This window comes from Trichosurus vulpecula, chromosome 5 (genome assembly GCF_011100635.1).
Source record: "Trichosurus vulpecula isolate mTriVul1 chromosome 5, mTriVul1.pri, whole genome shotgun sequence".
Taxonomy (NCBI): domain Eukaryota; kingdom Metazoa; phylum Chordata; class Mammalia; order Diprotodontia; family Phalangeridae; genus Trichosurus; species Trichosurus vulpecula.
In genome coordinates, this window is record NC_050577.1 from 194,078,603 (window position 1) to 194,104,735 (window position 26,133).

Consider the following 26,133-nt stretch of genomic DNA (forward strand, 5'->3'; position numbering starts at 1 on the left):
GTGAGCACATATTCTCTCTCCCCCCACACACAAGCCCTCATACACACTGCACAAGCAGCCACAGAACCAATATGGATGTTCCACACTTGCCAACACAACCCGCAGTGCACACATCGTGACACATCCCCACCCATAAGCCATGCCCAGAAACACATGCATACAAAATGATACCAATGACACACATTCCCCCCACTTCCCTGGATACATCCCCTCAGCCCCCACAAAAAATACCAGCTGCATGCTGCCACAGTATGTATGTCCGGAGGGAGTGGGAGTGGGGTGGGGGGGGAGACATACACATCACATCATCAATGAAGCTGACTCCCTCCCCCCAATTCATCAGTGCCCTCCCCTTCCCTTCTCTCTGGCTTCTCCCTTTGCCTTCCTCTCTTTAAGTCAGAGCCTTCAGGTCTCTATTCTTCCCTCCAAGAGCCCTCCCTTCCTTCCCCTCCTCCCCCCATATTAAAAATTCCCTCAGTCACCCTTACTGAGACTGACAGGCAACAGCCAAAGTAAGGGAGGGGGACCCAGAGAGACGGGGATAGAAAGAGAAGGAAATAGACTTGGAGAGAGAGAGAGGAGAGGAGGGAGGGAGAAGCAGAGAGTGAGCAAGAGAGAGAGAGAGAGAGAGAGAGAGAGAGAGAGAGAGAGAGAGGAGAATAGGCGGGCAAGGAGAAGGAGCTGCACCCGGGGAGATGCTCTAGTCTCCATGGCAGTGCTTGGAGCAGGCAGAGGTAAGAAGCCGACCCCTCTTCCCTAGGCTCCCCACTCCCATTGCTTTCTCATCCCACTGCTTCCTTTCCCCTTTCCCATCCCTGATTTCCCCTCCTCCCCGGCCACCTGCTGTTCCTGGCATGGGTGGGGGGGTGCGGACTCCTGACCTCTCTAAAGAACATAAGAACATAGGGGACTCCTTAGCGCCCATCCCCACTCTGACCTACCATCCGATCTTTTCCCCCTCCCCACTCTGTCCTTCACCTTCTCCTCTCTGTCCTTCATCCTCTCTTTCTCTTCCTTCCTTCAAGCTTTTCCTTCTCCAAGGATGCCCCCCCCCTCCCCGTGGAGCCAAGGGAGGGAAAATGAGAAAGGGTCTAAAGTGGGGAAAAAGGAAATGGAGGGGGTACTCCTGCCCAACTCTGGTTGCCCCACCCCCCTGGCTAGCCATCACCATAGCAACTCAGATTACTGGGCTCCATATGGAAAACAAAAAGGGGGGTGCTATGACCTCATGGAAGGGTGCAGAAAAGGGGCTCAAGGCTCCTTCATAAGGAATGTCCTCCACCTTTGGTTTTTCTGCTTTTGTAGCTTTCCCTTTCACCTTTCCCAACCTCTGTATGCCCCTTCTGACACCTCCCTTGGACCCTCTCCCCTTCTTACTGTGTTCCCCTGATTTGCTCCCTAAGACTCTACAGCCTCATTGCTTTTGCAGCCCCCACCCCCACCCCAAGAGGAGAGAGACAAGGTCACCTAGAGGGGCCCCAGATTTTATGTCTTAAGCTCCTTCCCATCACTCTCTTCCCTTAGCTAGAGGACCCTTTAGTTCTTCTCGGTCTCTGGATCTCCCATCTACTTTCCCCTTTCTTTCCTCCTCCCTTTCCCTAAACTCTCCCTTTTCTTCTTCTTCCACCTCCACCCATCCATTCTCTATTCTCTCCCTTTCTGGATCATTCTGTTCTAAGGTCAAACAGTTTCCTCTCCTTCGGGTCCTCTTGCCCTCTGCCTTCAACTCCATCTTCCTCTTTCTGGTACTCCCCTGGGTCAGAGAAAGGGAAAAGTTAAGTCTTAAGAAGACAGGAAAGAGGTGATAAGTCACTAACATTAGGAGAATAGAGGGTTTGGAAAGGGATGGAGGATACATACCCTACCTCACTGCCACTCCTTCCCCCCCTCATTGTCACCTGCTATGAACCTTCAGTAGAGCTGAGCTATTTACTGTTCCCCTATCAGTGAATCTGGGGGAAAATTAATGGAGATGGGGTTGGGGTGGGGGAGACTGGATAAGGAGACTGTTGCAAGGGATTTGGGAAAAGAAATAGGAAAGGAAATAGGAAAAACGGGTGAGCTGAGGTTCTTGGTAGGAGAACACTGCTGAAGTTAAAAGGATAGAGGGAAATTGAAAATGAAGGAGTGGGGCTGAATTAACATTTTCCCTAGCAGCTTACAGGAGCACCTCTGACCCCAGGGTTTCATTGTAGAACCAGGGAAATTGACTAAATGATATCTGCAGGTCACAATCTTTTGTGATTTCAAATGAAGGAAAGGAAGGAAGCTCAGGAAACCAACTGAACACAAAGGAAGCCCGACCCCTGGCCTATCTGCAGCTCTCTTTACCACAGCAGGTTCCGTCTGCTGAAGACCCTCACATCCATGGAGAGACCCAAAGGAGCCGCAGCCCACTGAGTCTGTTGGAAGATAAGACAATAGGAAGCCAGGTGGGGATGGAAATCAGAGGATCCCACCCAGCATCCTAGCAAGGCTGCTTTTTCTCCGCTCAAGGGAGAGAAAAGACAAGATACATAGAAGGAGAGGGCTGCCTCTGTTGACCCTTAGCCTTGGAATCCTTCTCCTTTCTACCACACCAAATGACATCTTAGGGGAGCCATGAAGGACAAGGCAGTGGGGTAGGCCACAGGCACTTTTTTGCCTCATTCTAGGAGGGGGGAATTGGGAAACGGGGATCTTAAGGGTCATGGGGGGCAGTCTCAGTGGGGCTCCTGGGTGAATCCATTCCCCCCACCCCCCAGAACTTAAGGGGGGTGGGGGGCAGAGGAAGAAGAGGAGGATGGCTCGGGGCGGGACAGGGGTGGAAGAGGCCTCCCTCCGCTCCAATGCCTTGTCATGGCTGGCCTGTGGAATGTTGGCCCTCCTGGCCAATGCATGGATAATTCTCAGCATCTCAGCCAAGCAGCAGAAACACAAACCCCTGGAACTATTGCTCTGCTTCCTGGCTGGCACCCACATCCTCATGGCAGCAGTGCCCCTCACCACCTTTGCTGTGGTGCAGCTCCGACGCCAGGCCTCTTCAGACTACGACTGGAATGAGAGCATCTGCAAAGTTTTTGTCTCTACTTACTACACGCTGGCCCTAGCCACCTGCTTCACCGTGGCCTCACTCTCCTATCACCGGATGTGGATGGTCCGCTGGCCTGTCAACTACCGGCTCAGCAATGCCAAGAAGCAGGCATTGCATGCCGTCATGGGCATCTGGATGGTCAGCTTCATCCTATCCACGCTACCTTCCATTGGCTGGCACAACAATGGCGAGCGTTATTATGCCCGGGGCTGCCAATTCATTGTCTCCAAGATCGGGCTGGGTTTTGGGGTCTGCTTTAGCCTCTTGTTGCTTGGTGGCATCGTCATGGGGCTGGTGTGCGTGGCCATCACCTTCTACCAGACACTGTGGGCCCGACCCCGTCGGGCAAGACGGGCCCGGAAATCAGGGGGTAGAGAGGGCTCAAGAGGGGGAGGTCCAGGGGGCCTAGGGACCCAGCCAGCATTTGAGGTTCCAGCCATTGTAGTGGAGGATGCCCGAGGGAAGCGTCGGTCTTCGCTGGATGGCTCTGAATCAGCCAAGACGTCCCTGCAGGTCACCAACCTGGTCAGCGCCATCGTCTTTCTCTACGACTCACTCACTGGGGTGCCCATCCTGGTGAGATCGGGATTCCACACTCCACTTCCCTCTCCCTACCATCTGGCCTCCAACTTCCTGGTCTAGTCTGTCATTCCCTCCATCTAGAATAGAACCTTCTCTGTCCTTGTTCTACTCTTAGATCCCCCTCCATAGAAATAACTTTCACCACCACCCCAATCCCTTCTGTCCCAGCCTCCAAGTCTCCATTGTACTTCTATATTATGGCTCTGCCTTCCCTCCTAGAGCCCCACCTCTCCATCCCAGTCTTGATCTTCCTCTAGCTAATTCTCTATGCTCCTTGTCCCTAGTTTCCTTTCTCCCTGAGGGAAGCCCATCTTCTAGCTGTCCCTTAAACCCACTGTCAGAGGCAGAAGCCTGGGCTGCAGAGATCGCGGCTCTGACCCTCTGCAGCTGTTCTGACGAGCCTCCTGCCCTCCTTCCCCAGGCAGTGAGCTTCTTCTCACTCAAGTCCGACTCTGCGCCCCCATGGATGGTGCTGGCTGTGCTATGGTGCTCCATGGTACAGACTCTGCTCCTGCCCTCCTTCATCTGGTCCTGTGAGCGTTACCGAGCCGATGTGCGCACCGTGTGGGAGCAGTGTGTGGCTATCATGTCCGAGGAGGATGGCGAGGATGGTCAGGGGATGTCTACCCTCTCCACCGTGTACACGGTCCCCTCCATGCACAAACATTCCTACCGACTCCTAAACCCTGATATCACTAAATATGTAGCTCCTTTACTGCCCAGTGTCTGCAAAGGGCACTGTAATGCCACCCCCGCTTTATCATCCCTCTCTGTGCCTCAGCTTCCTCATCTATAAAATGAGGGGGACGGCCCCTTTTTGGAGCTCTGACTTTCCTTGGGCACAAGGTTAGGGTCCATACACTGCACTGTAGCTCCCCCTGTTGGACACATCGCTATCACTTTACTTATGCTCCCTTCAACCTTCCCTGCCACCATTCACACTGGGCGCTCCTGTTTCACACTTAGTCTCTCAGTCTTGATTTCTCGGCCTTTCTTCTCCACTCTGTTGCTTCCCCCCCTTACATCCTCCCTACCCTTCCTGTACAAGATACCTCAATTCAAGACCTTCTTCTCTCCCTTTACCTTGCTATCGCTTCAAGCTCTTTTCTCCTCTGTGATCTATTCACAGCCTACCTTCTTTGTCAGAAGCTACACACACACACACACACACACACACACACACACACATCCCTCCTTTTTTCAACCAAAGGGTTGGGGTCAAGAGGGAGGGGGGTATCCAGGGTCAAATCATAAGAAGAGGTCTGGGGGAAGCAGGGTAATGGGCATCTTGGGGACAATGACAGTTGTATACATTGGGTGGTCTCAGGATGGAGCCACCTACTTTATTCCCTTTTTCTTTCCAAGATGGAGCCTGCAATGACTATACTGATGGCCGGGTCTGCAAAATTCGTTTTGATGCTAATGGGGCTGCTGGGCCAGGGGGCCAAGACCCCACCCAGGTGAAGATGCTGAGTGGGAGGCACATGCTATTTCCTCCTCTTGAAAGAGTCCACTATTTGCAGGTATGGAGCTGAGAAAGGATGGGGTGTTCTAGTCTCCTAACTCCCTAAGATCCTTTGCAGGTTTGGTTCCAAGTGTCTAACTCCAAGATATCTTAGCTTGGGCTGAAAAGATAGATCTTTCCCTGTCCTCTCTATCATCATAGCCCACCATGAAGGACAAGGAAGACCAATAACTGGGAAAGAGAGAGATACTTGGGCTCTGCCTGTCTCCATTCGCTGACCTTTTTCCCCTAGTGATCCAATAGCTTTCTCTATTCCCAGGTTGGGGGTAGGTGGTGAGGTGCTACTGGTAGTCCTCCTACCACCTGAAGAAGGCCTAAAAGGAACAAGGATAGATTGGAAGGGGTTCAGGTGCTTTTCCTGTGTAGGTTCTACCTTGGGCAAGTCACAGCTCTTTGGGTTTCAGCTTCCTTGTTTGTAAAAAAGAAGTGTTGGCCTGGATGTTCTCTAAGGTCCCTCAAATCCTTTTAAGTCCATGAAACCTAAGAAATCAATACAGAAAACACAAAACTGGGATGGCGAGAAAGGTCCTATTCTAGCTTAATGTGTGGTTTTGTGTGTGTGTGTGTGTGTGTGTGTGTGTGTGTGTGTGCATGTGCACACACACACATGCATACAATGTAACGAAGAACTAGAGGGGAAACCTATTGAAACTGGTTTTTGAGTTAGTTCTACTAAAAAAAAAATGCAGGCAGAGAAAGAGCTTTTGAGATGGAGAATTCATACCAACAAAAAGCCCTCCCCATCATTAGCGTATTTATCTCTCTATTCCAGAAGTTGTCTTATATATCACTCCATGAAGTTCCTCAAGATCTCACCTTTCCCCCATCCCAGGTCCCATTGTCCAGACGACTATCCCATGATGAGACCAACATCTTCTCTACTCCTCGTTCACCTGGCTCCTTCCTGCATAAGTGGTCATCTTCAGATGACATCCGGATGATTCCATCCTCAAACAGGGAACTAGGGGCACTCCGAGGCATGGAAGATGATGAAGAGGAGTCTGGAGCATTGACCAATCTGCATCAATTCCTGGAAAGCAGAATGCTAGGAGGAGGTGGAGGACCTCTAAAGGGCCCTGGCTTCTTCCGAGATGAGATCACTACCTTCATTGATGAAACACCCTTGCCTTCTCCAGCTGCCTCCCCAGGTCCTTCTCCCCGTCGGCCCCGGGCCCCAGGTCTCTTACCCCGTCGTCTTTCCCTAGGGTCTCCTGATACTGGGGTGACTGGAGTGTCTGCGGGGCTATATACAGGGAGACGGTGCTCCCTCACTGGAGTTGAGGGGGACTCTCAGGCTTGGGGGGGAACTTGGGGTCCAAACATACCTATATTCCCCCCATTGAGCCTGTGAGCTCATGATGAACCCAACAGACTTAAGAGGGAGCCTGGGGTAGATGTCTCCCTTAACTTAGTCCTGTCTACAACTAGCCGAAAACTTGAACCCAGGACAGTTGTCAGCAGCAGACTTAGAGGGGAATGGGGGAAATGGATTTGGGGCATCATAGCTCTGACTACTACGACTATAAGACTGGACCCTGCTCCTTACTTCCCATCACCCCCAGCCTAATGTATTAAAATCTGAAGTGTTACTGTGGAAACAGCTGTAGCCACTGTGTCCTGGTGGGTAGGGGTGCTGGTGGTGGTGGTAGTCAAAAGGTCAAAGGCATAGTTCACATTTGTATAGTGTTCTAAGGTTTTTAAAACCTTTTCCTCATAACTCCCTGGGATAGGAAGAAAGGACTATGGAGAGACAGACAGATCCATAAAAGCATCAGAGATCCAGATAGAGGGACAAAGAGACACACACAAAGTCATATACATAATATCACACACACATATATTCCTAGTCCCACCTATCAATCACTCAACTGTGCATATAGGTGCTTTGCAGTTCACAGAGTTGTTTGTTCATAACAGCCCTGGGAGGTAGGTGGTAAAAGTGTTTTCCATGTTTTATAGATGAGGAACCTTAGAAAGGATAAGTGTCTGGTTCAAGGTCACACAGCTATTAAGTGCCAGTAGCTGCTGACACCTAAATCCAGCAGTTCTGACTCCAAGTCCTCAGATGAGTCAGAACCATGAATGAAAGAGAATGAATATATGTAGGCTTGGTTTGTTAAAAAGTGGTTTGGGAATTCATTTATATGTACAGGAAAAAATAAAAAGGTGATGCCTTTTCTGCTTCCATCCCAATCCTATTCTGGGAATCACTTTTCTAGCGAAAGGTCCTCTCATTTGATTTAACAGACTCTGGGACCTGGGCACCATCCTCTGCCCCATTCCGCCGATTACCACTTCACATCAGTGCCAGGACTCGATTTCTTTGTCCTAAAAGGGCTGCATTCCAGATGTCCTAGAACCAAGTGGCCACCTCCAGAACATCCCACTGCCTTCTTGGATGGCGACAGTCTCCATTCCTTCCACTATCCAATTCCTACTCTCACTCCACTGTCCATCTCCCTTAGCCAGAACCCCCCCGGACTTGGTGGTTACTCCTCCCTCCCCACCCCAATCCTCCAAAAGGATGAATCTCCCTCATTCTTTCACTTAAGTTCCCTACTTTTTGTCTTACATATTTTTTATGTTCTCTTCTTCCCCTCTATCCAGCTCTCTTCTCTCTCCCTCCCTTTGTTCTATATCCCTCCGGTTCTCTCATTCTCTCTTGATCATCCCAGTGGGAAGAGATGCTCTGTCCCACTCTACCTCTCCTTCCTTTTCTCTATCCTCTCGCTTTCTCCTTCTTTCTTTCTCCTTCCCCATCCCCCCGCTTCCTCTCTAGCTCTCTCTCCTTCCTCTCCCCTCCCTCTCACATTCCTTCCTTTCCTCTCTCTCCCTCTCCTGCCAGACCTCCACATCATGCTCTCGCTCCTCCTTCTCCTCCTGCTCCTGCCGCCCCGGGGCTGCGCGGAGCCCCCAGGCCTGGCCCAGCTGCCCCGGCTAGCGCCTCTCCAGTCCCCAGACCTGCTGTACGCGGACGGGCTGCGCGCCTATGCCGCAGGGGCCTGGGAGCGGGCGGTCGCGCTCCTTCGGGAGGCGCTGAGAAGCAGGGCCGAAGTGGGCCGCGCGAGGCGTGACTGCGGGGCCCGGTGCGCGGCCGAGCCGGGGACCGAGCTGCCCCCGGTGCCCTCGAACGACCCTGGCTCCGACTTCAGCCCGGGGCCCTGGGAAAGGCTGCTACTCCGCGCCGCGCTCCGGCGAGCCGAATGCTTGAGCCAGTGCGCTGCCCGGAGGCTGGGACCCAGGGGTGCCGCCGGGCACCGAGCGGTGCGTGCGCTGCGGGATGCCTTCCGCCGCCGGGAGCCCTACAACTACTTGCAGAGGGCCTACTACAAGGTGCGGGCAAGGGCTGCGGTGGGGATTCTCGCATTCTGTGGAGTGCAGGTTCTCCTGGAGCTAACTGGGGTGGAGGTTCCATCGAGCTTGCTCGTCTTCCTGCCTTACCTGTGTGGCCTGAAGCAAATCACTGCACCTCTCTGGGCCCCACTTTCCTCAGACGTAAAGTGAGCAGTTTGGGCTAGATTTTAAGGTTTCTTCCTGCACGAAATCCAGTGATCCTTTGAAAACAAAAGCCAGAGGGCGTAATATTAGAACCACTATGTAGGGGGAGGTGAGAGCCATTTGAGGATTCTCTAATCCATTCCCCCTGCTCCTCGTATTATAGCACAGAGAGGTTATGAGGCTAATTTGCCCAAAGTCACACCAGTAGTGAGGGGTAGAACTGGATTTCGAGCACGAGTCTTCCGAATCTGAGCGCCCTTTCCACGGAACCACATTAAAAGCAACGTAGGAGTGATCATTGACATTTGTAAAACTGGATGGAGACCAGTAGCGTGGGGGGATTTTTAGGGGAGAAGGGAAGGGAATGAGGAGCTAGGACCTGAGCTGAGGAAGCCTCTAGAGGAGGACGGAGGGGGAGGGGTGAGTGTTGGGGGAGCTAGGATATTAGAGCAAGAGAAGATGAGGGGAGGAGCGCTGGTTGAACGTGTTCCTGAGGGTGTAGAAACTGATGGAAGGAGGAGGGAGAGGGGTGGAGATGAAAAATAGTTTCCTGCTTTTTCTGCTTATGTGGCCTGGACTCCTACCCTGCCTAGCGCCGCAGGCCCTCTGGTCCTCCTTTCGTACAACGCTTCGGGTCCTAAAAGCCTACATATTCATCCCGGTCGTGTTCCCAATCCCCTCCCCCAGTTTATCCCTTTCACTGACCCAGGATGGTGAGGGGGGGTGGGGGGAGGGTGTCTTCTCACCTTCCCCTACTTTGCCTATCCCACTCAACCTGATACCCAATGGTAATCCTACAACACCTCATCCCGCCCAGATGCCTACATTTCACTAATATTTCTTTGCCTCAAAGACCCCAAACGTAGCCCTGAATTAGGAGTTAGGAAACCTAGGCTTGAGTCTGCAATGCTTTTGTGACCCTGGCTAAGTCACCTCTTTGGTCATCTCTCAGTCATAGCTGATAACATATATGTATATTAATTTAGCTCTTACAAGTCACAAGGTATTCTTGTCCTCATTTTATAGTTGAAACTGAAGTCCATTGAGGTGAAATGACTTAAGCAATGGTTCCAGCTAGTAAAAGTTGGTGGTAGAATCTGAACCCAGGTTTCTCCTGACTCTGAGTCAGGGCTTAAAATGAAAGGGTTGGACTAGAAAAGGATGGTGTCTAAGGTCTTTTTCAGATCTAGAGCTTGTCAACAGCTAGTTACACAAGACTACCCCCATAGATGTGGAATGACAGTGTTTGCCATAGAAAGACTTATTCAAAATGGGGGGGGGGGGGCAGTGGTCCTCAGCCAAGGGGAAAAAGACTGACTGCTGGGGCAGGGTTTTGAGTAGGTCCTAGGAGAATAAACACCATATGATTTGGGAACCTGTCCCAGAGTTGGGATGTGCGGAGTGTGGAGAGTAGGCAGTATGATATGTCAAACTAAAAACTGTCTTGATTATGGGAGGATGTCCAGCAGGGAGGGACCCAGGAAACTGTTCCAGGGTGGAATGTAGGTTTAGAGAGAGCAGGTACAGCATATGGAGGGATCCCTTGGGGTTCTCTCTCACAATGCCCCTTCCATTCCCCCAATGACTGACAAAGCTGAAGAAATTGGACCTGGCCGTGGCAGCAGCCCACACCTACTATGTGGCAAACCCAAAGCATCTCCAGATCCGAGAGGACATGGTGAAGTATCACCGAATGTCTGGAGTGCGGCGTCAGAGCTTCCGGGACCTTGAGAACCCCCTTCACTGGGTGAGCTACCTTCTCCAAACAAGTCCACTCTCTGCTTCTGTCACCTCCCTCTCATCTTGCTCACGTCCTTGACACACCAGAGTTGTAATAGAAAAACCACTTGGATGTCTTGTGGAGACAGTGGATCTGATTTCTAGCCTCATTTCTACCATTAATCACCTAAGTAACCTTGGGTGAATCATTTCCGCCCTCTGAAGAGTTTGGACCAGGATCCCTTTGAATTTTAATATTTTATGATTCTAAGATTCCAGTCTCCATCTCCCACCTCCTTTCCCAAGTCAGTTATAAAGTGGCATTTGGGAGGGGAGACCATGCCTCCAAAGGAAACTTATTTCAGCCTGCTAAGACACTCTTTCCACTGTTTCTAGCTCTTATATCCATTCTATCCTATGCATTTGTGTAAGATCTACATACATAACAATAGGTCTGTATTTGCATAGTGCTCATAGCAGCCCTGTGAGATAGATGTCACTAGTATTGTCATCACCATTTTGCAAATGAGCAAAATAAGGCTCTGGAAAGTTAACTTTCTCATGATTACACATCGAAACAAAATGGCTCTTGTGGTTAATAGCAGTAATAGCTAACATTTAAATAGCAATTACTACATGCTAGTCACTGCACTTACAAATATTGTCTCATTGGATCTTCACAACCCTGGGAGGGAGGTGCTATCGTTATCCCCAATTTACAATTGAAGAAACTGAAGCAAACAGGTTAAATGACTTGCCCAGGATCACACAGGTAGTGTTTGAGGTTGGATTTGAACTTAGGCTTCCTGACTTCAAACCCAGCACTCTATTCACTGCACCACCCAATTGTCATTAGGTGGGCCCCCAATAGATGGTATAACTAACGGACTACAGTTTGAATCCCTGCTCTCTCCATTAGGCGGCCTATGATGAGGGCCTGGAGCTGCTGAAGAGACAGGAGGTAGCAGCTGCGCTGCCTCTCCTGGAAGAGGCCCTTAGGGAGAGCCTGGCCCAGATGGAGAACTGCCGAGCTGAGTGTGAGGGGCCAGAGGAGCAGCTCGCAGAGGAGGAGAAGGAGGAGGAAGGGGAGGCTCAGCCTGAGAGCCAGAGCGGCCTCTATGAGGCCATTGCAGGTTTGAGTCAGGTCTACGGGAAAGGGATATTGAAATTAAGGCAAAGAACTGACTGGACTGCTGAGGCTGGGGAGAGGCTGGATCTACCCAAGCCTACTTGCCCTCTTTCTCCCTCAGGACACTGGATCAGAGTTCTGCAGTGCCGGCAGCGCTGTCCTGGGGCCGTAGCCACACGACCTGGCCAGGACTCCCCCATCTCTGACTTTCTGCCCAGCCAGCTGTGGCAGCTGCAGGAAGCCCATGCTCAAGGTGAGTAGAGTTGGGAATGGGGTGATCTTTTCTTGACTTTCAGCAAGGGGTAGCAAAACTTGCCTAAATGTGAGCTCCTTAAATCACATCTTTCCATTTCTTTAGCTGTGTGTCTGGGTCTCTGTTTTTATTTCCTTCAGGGTTGCCTCCAGTCTTCTTTGAAGCAGATGAGAAAGCCCTGGCAATGTCCTCTAAAGTTCACTCTAGCCTCGATTCCTATACCTTGCCTTTTTTCTTTCTCTCTCTGTTCTCTTCTTTGCTCTTTTCCTGAGCTAGGTAAGTTGTGAGTCAGATTTTAAAGGTATTGGACACAGAAAAACCTCCCTCAAGTGGGACTGATAGTGTCAGCAGAAGGTGGGGGAGAAGGGGGAAACCATTACAATCCCTCCACAGCCCCAACAGAGATGGCATGCTCTCCATCACTCTCTATCCCTCTCTTCTCTTTCTGTATTTCCATCTTTACATCTCCATCCCTCCTGTTACATGTCTTCCCATTGAACCTACCCTGTATGTTTTTCTGTCCCTGCCCCCATCTCTCCATCTCCAGTGGGGAATCTATCCCAGGCTGTAGAAAATGCCTTGAGTATCCTGCTCTTCTATCCTGAGGATGAGGCTGTGAATGGAGCCCTGAAAAAATACCAGAAGCTGCTGGGAGAACAGAGTCCTGACCTTAGCGCCAGAGAGGTAAGCTGTAACACTTGGTTCCAACATCTCAGTCCCCAAACTAAGCACCTAACTTCTGCCTCCAAAACTTGGGTTTCTACTCTGGACTCCATTCTCCTCCTGGCATAATCAAATCCCTGCCAAATGCCCTTACTCTGTTACAATCACTCCTGACTCCCCCAATTCCACATTTAAGGTTCCTTCCATGACTACATCCTGTAACCATTGATCCATGCACATGAACACCGATACACACAAACACACACACACACACACACACACTGACTCTAATATGAGTGTACCCTTGGAGTTTCTCATATAGGGGAGTTGACCCTGGGAATTAAGAGTATTTCTGAGTACTAGGAAAGAACAGTGAATGGAAAAAAATAATCGTATGAGAGCAAAATTCTTAGAGGCAAAGGATGAGCTGCTGTGCCTGAGTTTTGACTTCTTTATCTGCCCCACCTCCTCCCATTCTTGTAGGGAACCAAAGCATACCCTGCCATCACCAGGCTGGTTTCTCTAGGTTTGCTCTGATCTCCAAAGTTATCTTGGGCTAAATGTGGATAAATCTCTTTTCTCTTTAGATAACAACAAAAACAAGGTTAGAATTTTTTCAAAGGAGTTTTTTTAGGAAATTAAGGTGAGGAGTAAACCCAAAGCAAAAAAAATGCAGAACATAAGAGTTCAGACAGATTCAGAGAGTAGAGAATACTGTCCTGAGTTAGCAAAGTCCAGCCACAGGTTGCCTTGGCTGGTACAGCTTACAGAGTCCCAGGATTCATATTCTTTATCTCCATTCTGTCTGGATTGAATGCTAGACCAAATGAAGAAGACACTAACTTGAAGCAGGTTTTGGACGGCACCACTGCTAGGTTTTGGGATATTCTTGATCCCCTCCAGAATCCATTTCTTAGTCTTCTCTCTGGGTATGAGTATCCTAGTATCCTTTCTGACTTGGAGCTGCACTTCACTTTTACTCTGTAACCTTCTTGGCCAGTGGTGGTCCTCTTGTTGTCTGTATCCCCAGATGAAACGGCATCTTCTTAATCTTTCTAAGCCTTTGAAGGTTCCCTCCCTAAGGCGTCAGGCCATTTTTTCAATGACTTTGTAGTTACCTCTTACTATGGCCTCTGATTCAAGGCACCTCCAGCCCCTTGGGAATGGTTATTCCAGAATACTATGTTATAAGTTTATACTATCAAAATCACTTGTATATTCATCTGGTCAACAATAGAAGTGGGTGATGGGGTAGAGTCAGAGGATATAGGTTAATTTTCTACTTACCATCTGTGTGATTTTGGGCAAGTCATGCCATACCTCTGGGCCTCAATTTTTTCATCTGTAAAATGACTGGGGATGAGATTACATAATCTCTAAATTCTCTTCCAGCTCTAAACCCCATGTTATGTAAATAGTAATCCCTTCACAGAGGAAGTTCCACAAAGACTTCACAAAGTTCACTCCCAGATTCTGCAAAAGTGGCTCCAAGCTTGTTCTAGGAATATAATTGGGGTAGGGGATCTCATCACATCTCTGTTTTTTAAGTTTCTTCCCTGTGCATTGGTCCCCAACACCCCTAGGACATCCGGCATTTTGTTCTTCAGTCCCTGGGGGAGAAGAAGCTGCTGTACTATGCCATGGTACACCTGGGGACCAGTTTCAAAGATCCTGTGAGTGATATCCCCCCAAATGTCTCCTGTGGAGGATGCCTACCATATTCCCCACCCCAAGAATGTCCACCATTGTGAAAATCCTGAAAGAACATTTGGGTGGGAAGTACAAAGCAAAGTTGTCCCAAGGGGGAAAGGATTTTGGGGGGAGGGAGGGTGAATTGGAGTTAAGGGAGTTGTTCCTAACTGTTATAGGATCCCTGGACTCCAGAGAATCTTATCCCTGAGGGACTGAGAAAGAAACTTAGGTAAGATATGCTTTATGGTGGAGGGGGTGGGGAGGAGAGCAAAAGGGTGAGGGAAAGATTAGGATCAGGGCTCCTGGCAGAAGGGAAGGAGGGATAAATCTTTCAAAGTGGTCTTTGGAATCTCCTCTTCCCCAACTGAGCATGTGTCTTACCCCGGAGAGAGGATCAGGAGAAGAGGCCTTGGGACTCCAAACCTCCGGAGCCAGAGTCCCTGGCAAAGTGGAGGGGTGAGTTCCTGGGAGGTCTGAAAGGGAGGGGGACAGATGGGATGGGGAAGCTTAAATTCACCAGCTGACACTGTCCTGGGTGTGCCCAAGGGCTCCTAGAACCCTCTTCTTGGGGGTTCTGGTTCTCCACCCTCTCAGCTTACTGCTGTTCCTGTACCAGATATCCATTTTTTGGAGGGTGTGACCCTAACCCAGGATGCAGGGCAGCTGAATGGTTCTGAGAGGGCGGTGCTGGATGGACTGCTCACGCCTACTGAGTGTAAAATCCTGCTGCAGTTGGCCAAGGTGAGGGGAGAAAAGAAAGCGTGAGGTGGGGGGAGGGTACACAGGAGCTTGGTGACCTCTAACCTTCCCTGAAGGACCTAGGGAAGTAGGTCTCTGGGGTTCCAATGGCAGAGAGCGCAGAGTGAAATTAGCAGCAGTTTGTGCACTGGTGAGGAGTTGGTACCATGGCCATCCTGTGGCCTCTCTGTCTGTTTAGGATGCGGCTAGGACAGGAGATGGTTACCGGAGCCGGCGCTCTCCCCACACTCCTCATGAGTTCTTTGAGGGGCTCACAGTACTCAGGGCTGCACAGGTGAGAAGAGGCCCATGTTCCTAAATCCTTTCCCCAGATTTGGGAGAGAAAATGTTCTGGGGACTTTGGAGATTTGCTCAGAGTTGGGGGCTGTTAGCTCAGATGCCTGAGGCTTATATTCCAAATTTGGTAGAGGTAAGCAGAATTTAAGGATATTAGGGAGACTGGTGGGGGCAGCTAAGTGGTACAGTGGATAGAGGACTGGGTCTGGAGTCAGGAAGATCTGAGTTCAAATCTGGCCTCAGATACTTACCAGCTGTGTGACCTTGGGCAAGTCTCTTAACCCCTGTTTGCCTCAGTTCCTCATCTGTAAGGTGGGGACACACTGGAGAAGGAAATGGCAAACCACCCCGATATCATTGCCAAGAATGGGGTCACATAGAGTTGGACACGATTAAAAGACTTAAACAACAAAAAGGAAGCTGGCAAGAAACTTTGGAGTTATTAGACCCAAGAGATTGTTGGGAGAGGCTGCCTCCCTCTCTGTTACTTTTCTTCACTCTTTGAATTGGTATCCTCTTTGTAGCTGGCCCAGGCTGGAGCTGTGGGCAGACAGGGAGCTAAACTGTTGCTGGAGGCCAGTGAGCGGGCTCGGAACTTGACCGAGGCCTACTTCTCTCCCGGATGGCCCCTGCACCTCTCCTTCACTCACCTAGTGTGCCGAACTGCCATCGATGGTATTTATGAAGGCTTCCTTTCACCTGCTGCCCTCACCCCACCTCAAGGCCTCCTCTCTGGGATCTAACGCCCTTAAGATCCCCCACATGCTTGAGTGTGTGCCCCTTTTCCTTCTCAGGCCAGGGAGATCTCTTCCAGGGTTTGTTTTCCCTTGTGGCTCTTCCTGGGTAATATCCATGGCTCCAGGGGGAAACATCCACCCCCAATGGACTATCGGGATATAACTATGTGCAATAGGAAGAGATGGAAAGAAGTGGCATGTGTGTTCCTACCTAATGGCTCTGCCTTCCAGGGGAGCAAGAACAGCGGATGGACCTGAGCCACCCAGTCCATGCTGACAACTGTCTCCTGGACCCTTACAGTGGGGAGTGCTGGAAGGAGCCTCCAGCATACACCTACCGGGACTACAGGTGGGGATGAGGGTAGGGTTTTCATAAGGCAGAGCATTTAGGGATGGGGGTGTCTCCCTAACTTAACATCTGTAAAATACAGACATTGGACTAGATGGGGTCCCTTCAGGCTCTGAATTCTGTGATCTGGGCATAGAGGAGAGGCTCACTATCTCTCCTTTTCCCTCCCCAGTGGTCTCCTCTATCTCAATGATGACTTCCAGGGTGGGGACCTGTTCTTTACTGAGCCAGATGCACTCACTGTGACGGTGAGCCAGGAAAGGGGGAACCCAGATGGGGCTGGGAGGGGTGGGGAGTGGGGATGGGTTAGTCAGGATTCAAATCAGAAGCTGCCCAGAGGCAAATGCAGGAAAAAAATGGGCTCTTTAACTCTTTCCTGACTATATTCTCTCTCTCTCCTTCCTTCCTTATCACTTAGTCAGTAAATCAGGATTTATTCATAGATCTCTGCCATGTTTCCCTCCCTGGGATGTACCCATTGGGGAGGGTAGTGCAGCCTGCATGGTATCCCATCTCCTGCTTCATTCAGGGACTTTACTGTCAATACTGTCGCTGCTACTAACTCATCTACCCCCATGACCCAGTGGTCTCAAGTCCCTAGGAAAAGGATCTCCATTTCTGCCTCCCCAAAAAATCTCAGTTCTAAAATAACACTGAATTCCTGGGAAGAAAACAAGAAGTTGGAGCTGAGAGGAGGGGGCAGCTATTTAGCTATCTGTCTCCTTCTGTCTTATCTGCTTACACCAATTCCTAGATAGATATATCTATGACTGGTTAAATCTACTTATTTTCTATTTGTTTCCTTGGGGAGTGGGGGGAGAGGGATGGGAAGGGGAAGAAGGTAAGCTTTTTCTAAGGTTCTTTTCCCCTTTTTAGCTTAATTTTATCCCCAGCTCTACCCTACATCCCTTTTTAAGAGGGTTCATTTAGGTAGGAAATAAAGGTTCCAGGAATTAACAGAAAACAGGCAGATCTGTACCCCAGAACAAAGCCTTAGGAATAGGGGATGAACCATCTGGGGCTCCCTTCCCCTCCCCGCCCCAGGTCCCAATATCTCTGCCTCTCTCCCTGGTGCTCAGGATGCCTATGCTCTGGCTGACTAGGGCTGAAACTTGCTGGTATTTTTCCCTTTGCCCTACATTTGAGGATGAGGGAGATTGTAACCATTGTTCTTTGGGATGTGACAGGGGAGGGAGGGAGGGAGCCAGTGAATATATTTCCAACACACTGAGTTCTGTAGAGAGTGAGATCTACCACATTCTTATAACTAAGTTCTGCTTCATCGCTTCTCCGTTTTTTAATAGTTCCCCTGGTTCATGCCTCACTGGGGTGGGGGTGAGGGGAAGCTAGATGTTCTAGGAGACTCACTCTACATGTCTCCATACCTCATGCCTGGTCTGAGATCACAGAAACCATCTCTATCCCCTTTGTTAGCCTGTGTTTTGAACCTAGGCTGTGTAGGAGGTGACTACTGTTTATAGATCTATCTCTGGAGGAGGCCATGGTTATGTGGGACGTAGGGGAAGGTCATGACAGTCATTCTTTTTCCCCTCCCATCCCTCCATTGACTCCCAGGCCCAAGTTCGCCCTCAGTGTGGACGCCTTGTGGCCTTCAGCTCTGGAAGAGAGAATCCCCATGGAGTGTGGGCTGTGACAAAGGGACGCCGATGCACCTTAGCTCTATGGCACACTCGGGCCCCGGAGCACATGGAACAGGTGAGAGGAGACAGGGGAACAAGGGAATGGGAAGGGAGAGGAAATACAGTGGTTCTGGTGGGAGCGCTGGGTTAAAAAATCATGTGTATAATCTGGAATTATGCTAAGAAAGTGACTAAAAGTCCTATATATCCTTTCACTTAGACGTTACACTGCATATACCTTGAAGAGGTCAAAGACAAAAAGAAAGGTGCCACATATGCCAAAATGTTTATAGCTGAACTTTTTATGATAAGAAAGAATTGCAACAGTGTATATGCTTATCAAGTGGGGAATATGCCTGAATGAACAAATATAATGGAATATTGTTGTGCCGTAAGAAATGATGAATACAAAGAATTCAGAGAAGCATGGGAAGATTTCAATTGATGAAGATTAGAGTAAGCCAAATCAGGAAAACAATATGCTACAAGAACGTAAATGGAAAAAATTAAAAATCATTTTAGTAAATACAGAATAGGAAAAAACTGGATAGAGCAGGTTATGTGAAAAAGACAATGGTTTTAGTTAATAATTTAGTTTACAGTAGTTCACTCTGGCTCAGTATGAATCAGTAATGAAATATAGTAGCCAAATAAATTGATTTGATCTGAAACTACATTAATAGAAATAAAGAATTAGGAATAAGAGTGGGAGGGAGGTAATGATTCCACTGTATTCTACACTGGTCAGCCCATATCTCAAGTATTTATGTTGAATTATTCTGAATATCACATTTTGAGAAGAACATTAATAAACTAGAGATGAAGGCAATCAGAACAGCAGGAGGTTTTGAAAATATGAGGTAATGCATAAAAATATGAAGTAATATAAAATATGGCTGAGTGAACAGGAAATGTTTAACTTGAAGAAGAGTCTTGAGATGTGAGAACTGTCTTCATCTATTTAGAGGGTTGTCACTTGGAAGAGGGATTAGATTTATTTCATGTAGTTCCAGAGGGCAGAACTAGGATCAATATGTAAAAGTTATAGGGAAGTAGATTTCTGTTTAATATAAGAAAAAAAATTGACTGATGACATCAAAGTTGTCTAACAGTGAGGTATGCTCCCTGCTTCTGGAAGTGTTCAATTAAGCCAAGAATGGATGATGGTATAACAAGGATTTTACAGAGAAAATTCCTGCACTGGATGGTAGCTGGGATCTAACAGCTTCTGCTGGGTGGTCTCTTCCAACTAAGATTCATTGACTTTTCCTCTACATCCCCACAACCAGGACCGGGCAGAGGCTGAGATGCTGCTACGAGAACAGGAAGAACTTGAGGAGGGAGAAATACCCAGTGGGGGCTCCTCCCCAGAGCCTCCCAGTGCTTTGGGAAGGAGGCCACAGCAAACCCGATTGGAGGTGGAAAGGCAACGTCCTGCTCGGGAAGAGCTTTGAAGGGGTGAAGGAGAGGAGATTACTTAGAGACATCCCAATCAAAGGGGCAGGGGGAGGAGTGGTGGTGCCTCGTTCATTCTATGTACCACACAGCCACCCACTGACATCATGAGTCAACACAGAGTGCCTTCTAAGTCATAATCAACCGAACAGAGGGTCAAGGGTCGGAGGGGGGAGAACTTCTATTACGAAGGTGGGATTGCAAGTAGGAGGAGGGGGAGAAGGAGAGCTAATATCATGGGTGGGATACCTCAGAGCCTGGAAGAGTGTGGCTTCCTGAGCGTGCTGACCTCCCCAACCCCATCCCAAGCCCCTCTGGAGGACAGGAGGAACAATGGATCATTTCACCTCTACCAAGAGATGGGAGGGAGATGGGGGCTGAACCTGTTACCTCACTTGTAGAGGGAGATCTGAAGGAGCAAACTCCCTCTCCTAAGTGATGGTAGAGCAGAAAGTGCTGGAGTGCTTTTTGGGGCAGGGAGGGAAGGGGGGAAAGGTGGGAGGTCATCCCCCTCTCACAGTTAGCCTGTCACACAAAGCAATAAATGACATTCAGATCCGAAGTTTTGTGCTACTTGTGGATGTAAATGTGAATGTAAAAGATGGTTCTGTGTGCTGCCAGAAGGTTGAGTTAAGGCCTCCAGATTTGTTAATGAAATCTCTGTCACCTGTTCTGCTATGCAAATGGTCCAAGCCCCAAATCATCCTTCCTTCTGTGCCTCAATCTTCAGCCCCACTCTTCTCTACCAAAGCTTTAATGGGTTCCAGGGCATTTTGACTAGCCACTCTGCTCTCCTAGGACAGGACCTTCTGGGATGCTGGGGAATAGGGAGGTAGTTGTGGATGCCTGACACTGAGGAGAGGGAAAAATTGAGGTGGCCTATTCCTGACTTTGGCTCTCTAGTCTTGATCTAGAGAGGCCTCCCCACTCCACATTCTGCTTCTTTCACATTCATCCCTTCCCCTAAAGGTAAGACCTATGGACAGCTGGTAGGGGGTTTGGGGAGGGGGATTATCCAGATCAGTCTCCTCTAATCTCATCTCTGTTTTCTGTGTGACGTGCCCCCCTTCTTATAAGCCCTACTGGCTGTTGGTGATTCCATCAGTCCTAGGGAGCCACTCACTCTGGGCTGGTGGAGAAGGGTGTTTGTCAAACTCATCATCCCTAACCCTCGCCCTACTCCCTGTCCTGGAATCTGGGTTGGGTCTTCCCTTTCCTAGGATAATCTCAATTAGGAGTTATTGTTGCTGTCATTTTTGTCCCCCTCCCCCCAAAAACAACAACAAAAGTCTGACCCCCTAATCCTCAACAGCTTTAGTCTAATCCCAGCTGTGGCTTGATGCTCTTATCTTTGCCATCAGAGAGGTGGCCTGGTCAGCACATGCTCCTCCTCCCCCACCCCTAAGAATACAGGGGAACATTGCAAGGGAACCTGGCCCTCTCTGACAGTCTCCACCGAGACTCAGCCCTACACTGCCCTCTCCCCATCTAGTTCCAGCCTTTCCCCCTTAGGTCCCTGACAGTATCCTAACTATCCTGACCTTAACCTTCTGCTCTAGTCCTTCCCCTTCCCCACCTGATTTTACCCAACCCCTACCTCATTGGGACCAGGCCAGTCTCCAGCAGTAGAACTGGGGCAGCTGACCCAAGGGCATTGGACCAGAGGCAAGGAAGGAAGAGCCAAGATCCAGAGCAAGCTTAAATCCAATTCCAAGTAAGAAGGACTGGTCCTGCCACTGTAGCAGGGTGGGAAGGCCTGGAGGGATTGCTCTGGTGAATGAACCTGACATAAGTGAACTTAGAGGGAATGGGGATTTATTTGTGGGACAAGGGGGCAACCTCATCATTTGTCCATTTGAAGGCACCTTAGGAAGGGTTTTCTTTCTTGGGGAAGGATCCCACACCGCTCCAGGGTCTAATTATTTACATAGTATGGTGGAAAGTATGTTGAACCCTAACTTTAACACTTACGGGTGACTTATTTTACTCTCTTAGCCTCTTCTATCATCTATAAAATGGGGTAATGGTGTTTGTACCACTTACCTCCCAAGGTGGTTGTGAGAAAAGTGCTTTGTCAGCCTTTAGTTTGTGTATAAACAAGAGCTATTAGTAGGAATATTACTCCCTTATGGAGCTGTCTAGATGGAATATGAAGGGATACAGCCTAAGTGACTTGGTAAGGTTAGAAGGGAGTCTTTGGGGGTGAAGGGAGGTGCAGTGGGCACAAAGGTTGAGTTTCCTAATTATCTACATGCCCTTGCCAGGGCAGAAACAGGAGCAGTTTCATCTATTAGCCATGGGGGAGATGGAGCAATTGCGTCAGGAAGCTGAACAGCTCAAGAAACAGATTGCGGTAATCTCCCACGCTAGAGATCCCCATACTTGTGGATTCTTCTTAATCCCATGAACCCTCTAAGTTGGCACTCTAGATCCTAGAGTCCCTTACATGGGATCCGCCTCAAACTTGGGGATTCCTCCATCCCCCCCCTCAAATCAGGACCCTTAGCTCTCTCCTTGTCCCCCTATTACCCTTCCCCTACCTTGATGATTACTCTCCTCTCAGGATGCCCGGAAAGCCTGTGCTGACACCACCCTGGCAGAGGTAAGAGCTTTTCCACCAAAGGAAATGGGAATTGGGGTCAGGGGTTTGAAAGTGGAGAAAAAGATTGGAAGAATTCGGGATTTCAAGCTCAGAGTTACATCATAGGAGAGGAAAGTTCAGGGATAGAGTGGGATCAGCATGCAGGAATCTAGGTAGCCTCTAAAACTCCAATTAACGTCTATCCTTTATAGCTTACTTCTGGTCTCGAGGTTGTTGGGCGGATTCAGATGCGGACACGTCGGACTCTCCGTGGACACTTGGCCAAGATCTACGCCATGCATTGGTCTACTGATTCTAAGTAAGTTGAAGAAGGACCTAGGCCGGGAAGAAAAGGGAGAAATCCTTGAGTAACCTGGATGCCTTACTCTCTCTTTAGGCTGCTCGTGAGTGCTTCACAGGATGGGAAGCTGATTGTGTGGGATACCTACACGACCAACAAGGTGTCTCTCTCATCTGTCCCCATCCACCCTGAAGTACTTTCGCCATTATCCAGGCAAAGCCCCTTTCCTACTGCCATGTTTCCTGGACCTACCCCTGTTTCCTTCTCTAACTTACCCTCCTCCCTCTTTTGTTCTAAGCCTGCTACTACCTGTCCTTACGCCATTCTGCTCTACCCCTACCAGGTCCATGCCATCCCACTTCGTTCGTCTTGGGTCATGACCTGTGCCTATGCTCCATCGGGAAACTTCGTGGCCTGTGGGGGGCTGGACAACATGTGCTCCATCTACAGCCTTAAATCCCGAGAGGGCAATGTCAAAGTCAGCCGGGAGCTCTCTGCCCACACAGGTGAGGTCCCCGGCAGAGGAGAACCTCTCAAACTGAGACTTTGGCCCTAAGTTCCACCTCCACATGAAGAGGAAGGCCTGGCCTTCCTGAAGGCTCAGCCACTACCCCTGGTGACAGCCCTTCTATCCCGACCAGGTTACCTCTCCTGCTGCCGGTTCTTAGATGACAACAACATTGTGACCAGCTCTGGAGATACCACATGGTAACAAAGAAAGGATTGTAGGAGCTAACGCTTTTGGGGGGCTGGAAGATGTAGGCATCAAAACAATGTACTTTTGGGGGAGATGCTGCCGCTGTTTTCTCTTACTTGTGTTTCTCCCGTACTGCCTACAGCGCTCTGTGGGACATTGAGACTGGCCAGCAGAAGATGGTATTTTTGGGCCACACAGGAGATTGCATGAGCCTGGCTGTTTCTCCCGATTTCAAACTCTTTATCTCTGGGGCCTGTGATGCCAGCGCCAAGCTGTGGGATGTACGAGAGGGGACTTGCCGCCAAACTTTCACCGGTCACGAGTCTGACATCAATGCTATCTGCGTATGTGCCTCTTACTTTCTACGCAGACTCCATTACTTCACTAACGGTCCTGCACGCTATTTTTTAAGATACATTTTATTGAGGACTTTGGACTTTATATCACCATCATTCCCTCCCCATCCTCTCAAAACCAAACTCTCCCCTTGTGAACAAATTAAAAAGCATTTAAGCAAAAGCATCCGATACAAGGCTGCCTAATCGTGTAGAACATACTCAGTCCCAGTGATTCTCCACCTCTCTGCTCTGAGGGAGAAATTACGCTTGATTATTTTTCCTCTTAGACAGACCTCCGTTGGTTTTACCATTACTCTGAATTGAATGTCCTTTCAGTGATTGTTTTATTGATACCCCACACCTACGATTTGTTTCCCCTTCTCTTACTCTAGCTAATCAACCTTACTACATACAGCCCTTCTACCTCTAACTTCTGGAGCTGCCTTCTTACAGCTCCCAAACCATAAGAGTCACAGGGTTTAAAACCAAAGCATGGTGTGTGTCGGGGGAGGGGGACAGTTAGATGGCATAGTAGATAGAACACCAGCCCTGGAGTCAAGAGGACCCGAGCTCATATCTGGCCTCAGACATTTCCTAGCTGTGTGACCCTGGGCAAGTCACTTAACCCCAATTGCTTGCCCTCCCCCAAACAGGAAGGGATGAGAAAGGGTGGGTCCTAATGGTATCAGGAGGCTGAAAACAGGGAAAGGTCAAGCTGTGGGATCACAGAGGGCCAGTGTTGAAGTAGAAGGGAAATTGCCTATGGGTAGTTAAGGAGAAGGCAAAAGAAAAAAGGTGGGTTGGGTTCCCTAACAGGGCCCCTGAAGTGATGTGTGTCTTGCTTGTCCCCTTAGTTCTTTCCCAATGGTGAAGCAATTTGTACTGGCTCCGACGATGCCACCTGTCGTCTCTTCGACCTGCGGGCTGACCAGGAGCTGATCACGTACTCACACGAAAGCATCATCTGCGGGATCACATCGGTGGCCTTCTCCCGAAGTGGCCGGCTGCTGCTGGCTGGCTATGATGACTTTAACTGCAACATCTGGGACTCCATGAAGGGGGAGCGTGTGGGTAAGATGGCCCTTTCCTTCAGACTAAGTCTCTGATTCCTTCCAACATCCTCTCTCTCCCTATTTAGAACCTTCGTACCTGTCCTCTGTGATCTGAAACTTTCCTACCGGCCTCAACTTGGGAGGCTCTCCTCATACTTCAGCCATTTTCAGTCGTGTCTGACCTGTCATGACCCCATTTGGGGTTTTGTTGGCAAGGATATTGGAGCGCCGTTGCCTTCTCCAGTTCATTTTACAGATGAGGAAACTGAGGCAAACAGAGTGAAGTGACTTGCCCAGGGTCACACAGCTCGTAAGTGTCTGAGGCCACATTTGAACTCAGGTCTTCTTGATTCCGGGTCCAGGTCTCTATCCATTGGGCCACCTAGCTGTCCTAAAGTATCCCCTTAAAAGGATCTTTAAAAAAAGATCAGAGGAAAGATGATTAGACTTGGAACCAGGACATTAAGCCTCAGACGCTTACTGTGTGGCCCTGGGCAAGTCACTTCACCCTGTTTGCCTCAGTTTCCTCATCTATAAAATATGCTGGAGAAGGAAATTGGAGAAAACCCCAAACGAGATCCTGACTGAACAGCAACAACATAGGACCCTATTCTTTCTCATCTCTCCACAACTACTGCCCCTGCTTCTCCACAGCAGCCGTGTCTAGCAATGAGAGGGAGGATTCCCAGAAATCCCTATTGGCCATGGAGTCAGAGGATCTGAGTTCAAAGCCATTTAACCTCTTGGGGTCTCAGTTTTCTCATCTTTAAAATGGGGGGAGATTGGACTAGGTGACTGAAAATCCTTTCCATCTCTAAATGTATGATACTATGGTCTTCTCCATTCCTAGTTCCCCCTCTGCCCCAATTATCTAATGATCTAGGACCATCCCATTTCCTTCATCAAGGGACAGGGAAAGATGTGGATGTAAATGTCTGGATGTGGGCCCTTCTGTACTACAAAACCACAGACTAGTCAGTTCTGGGCCCAGGCCAAATCAACAGTAACAGAAATGAGCCCCTCAGGGCTTCCTAGAACTGATTCTCTCACCCAGGGTCTTTGGTATTAAGTAGCTTGGGAAACATCCAAGTGCATCAGGGTGCTCAGAGGAGTTTCCCCCAGGATTTACTGGCCTGTTCTTGACCCAAATGCAAAGGGATAAGCTAGGCCTGGCCTGGCCTCTGAGAATAGCCTTGCTTGCTCTCATCCTTGCCTCATCCAGCTTTCACCAGAGAGCAGAGAGAACTCCCTCCTCCTCCTTCATTATCACCACAAGGACCTGGGTTTCCATTATCCCTTAGCAGAGAGGAATGCCTTTCCTAATGGGTTCTTTGACACATAGGAAATCCCATTGGCTTCTGAGGGTGAGAGAGAGCCCTTGCTTTCAGGGAATAGTTCTTTTCCCTGTGGATGCAGACTGACAATGATCAGAATACTCACCTTTCTGCTCAAACCCAGACGTCTAGAGGCCCATCTCTCTTTTCCTTAGGGACCCTCTCAGGCCATGACAACAGGGTCAGTTGCCTGGGGATTACAGCTGATGGGATGGCAGTGGCCACAGGCTCCTGGGACAGCTTCCTCAAGATCTGGAATTGAAGAAGGTGGAAAAAGATGAGAGAGAAGGGACGGCTTGGATCTCTGGTATCCTGCATCCTATTGAAGATTCGAACTCACCTGCTACCTATCTCAGTACTTCCCCCTTAGAGGGCAGGTAGGATTTAGGAAATATAGAGAAGAGCATGCAAGTAGCAAAGCCTGGGTCAGGATGGCCATATGGGTCCCCTTCGCTCCTACTGCCATCAGCCCTACACATA

The 26,133-nt window shown here is 49.4% G+C and overlaps 3 protein-coding genes across 3 annotated transcripts; all 3 read left to right on the forward strand.

The window, feature by feature from the left end:
- Positions 1 to 476: 476 nt before the first annotated feature.
- GPR162 (G protein-coupled receptor 162) lies at positions 477 to 6,778 on the forward strand. Its single transcript, XM_036761193.1, has 5 exons — positions 477 to 734; positions 2,337 to 3,649; positions 4,077 to 4,266; positions 5,021 to 5,178; positions 6,013 to 6,778. Exons 2-5 carry the CDS (start codon positions 2,783 to 2,785, stop codon positions 6,529 to 6,531), a joined length of 1,734 nt encoding a protein of 577 aa, XP_036617088.1. The 5' UTR covers positions 477 to 734; positions 2,337 to 2,782; the 3' UTR covers positions 6,532 to 6,778.
- Positions 6,779 to 8,013: 1,235 nt separating this feature from the next.
- P3H3 (prolyl 3-hydroxylase 3) lies at positions 8,014 to 19,912 on the forward strand. The gene is made up of 15 exons (XM_036761192.1): positions 8,014 to 8,513; positions 10,273 to 10,425; positions 11,317 to 11,530; positions 11,648 to 11,779; positions 12,327 to 12,463; positions 14,026 to 14,115; positions 14,311 to 14,363; positions 14,523 to 14,590; positions 14,751 to 14,875; positions 15,072 to 15,167; positions 15,694 to 15,844; positions 16,138 to 16,255; positions 16,428 to 16,503; positions 17,831 to 17,971; positions 19,185 to 19,912. The coding sequence occupies exons 1-15, from the start codon at positions 8,037 to 8,039 to the stop codon at positions 19,347 to 19,349; spliced, it is 2,196 nt and encodes a 731-aa protein (XP_036617087.1). The 5' UTR covers positions 8,014 to 8,036; the 3' UTR covers positions 19,350 to 19,912.
- A 322-nt stretch (positions 19,913 to 20,234) lies between these two features.
- On the forward strand, positions 20,235 to 25,915 carry GNB3 (G protein subunit beta 3). The gene is made up of 11 exons (XM_036760288.1): positions 20,235 to 20,319; positions 20,962 to 21,064; positions 21,615 to 21,703; positions 21,914 to 21,952; positions 22,144 to 22,250; positions 22,329 to 22,392; positions 22,576 to 22,738; positions 22,874 to 22,940; positions 23,072 to 23,273; positions 24,122 to 24,338; positions 25,809 to 25,915. Exons 3-11 carry the CDS (start codon positions 21,647 to 21,649, stop codon positions 25,913 to 25,915), a joined length of 1,023 nt encoding a protein of 340 aa, XP_036616183.1. The 5' UTR covers positions 20,235 to 20,319; positions 20,962 to 21,064; positions 21,615 to 21,646.
- The last annotated feature ends 218 nt before the right edge of the window (positions 25,916 to 26,133 follow it).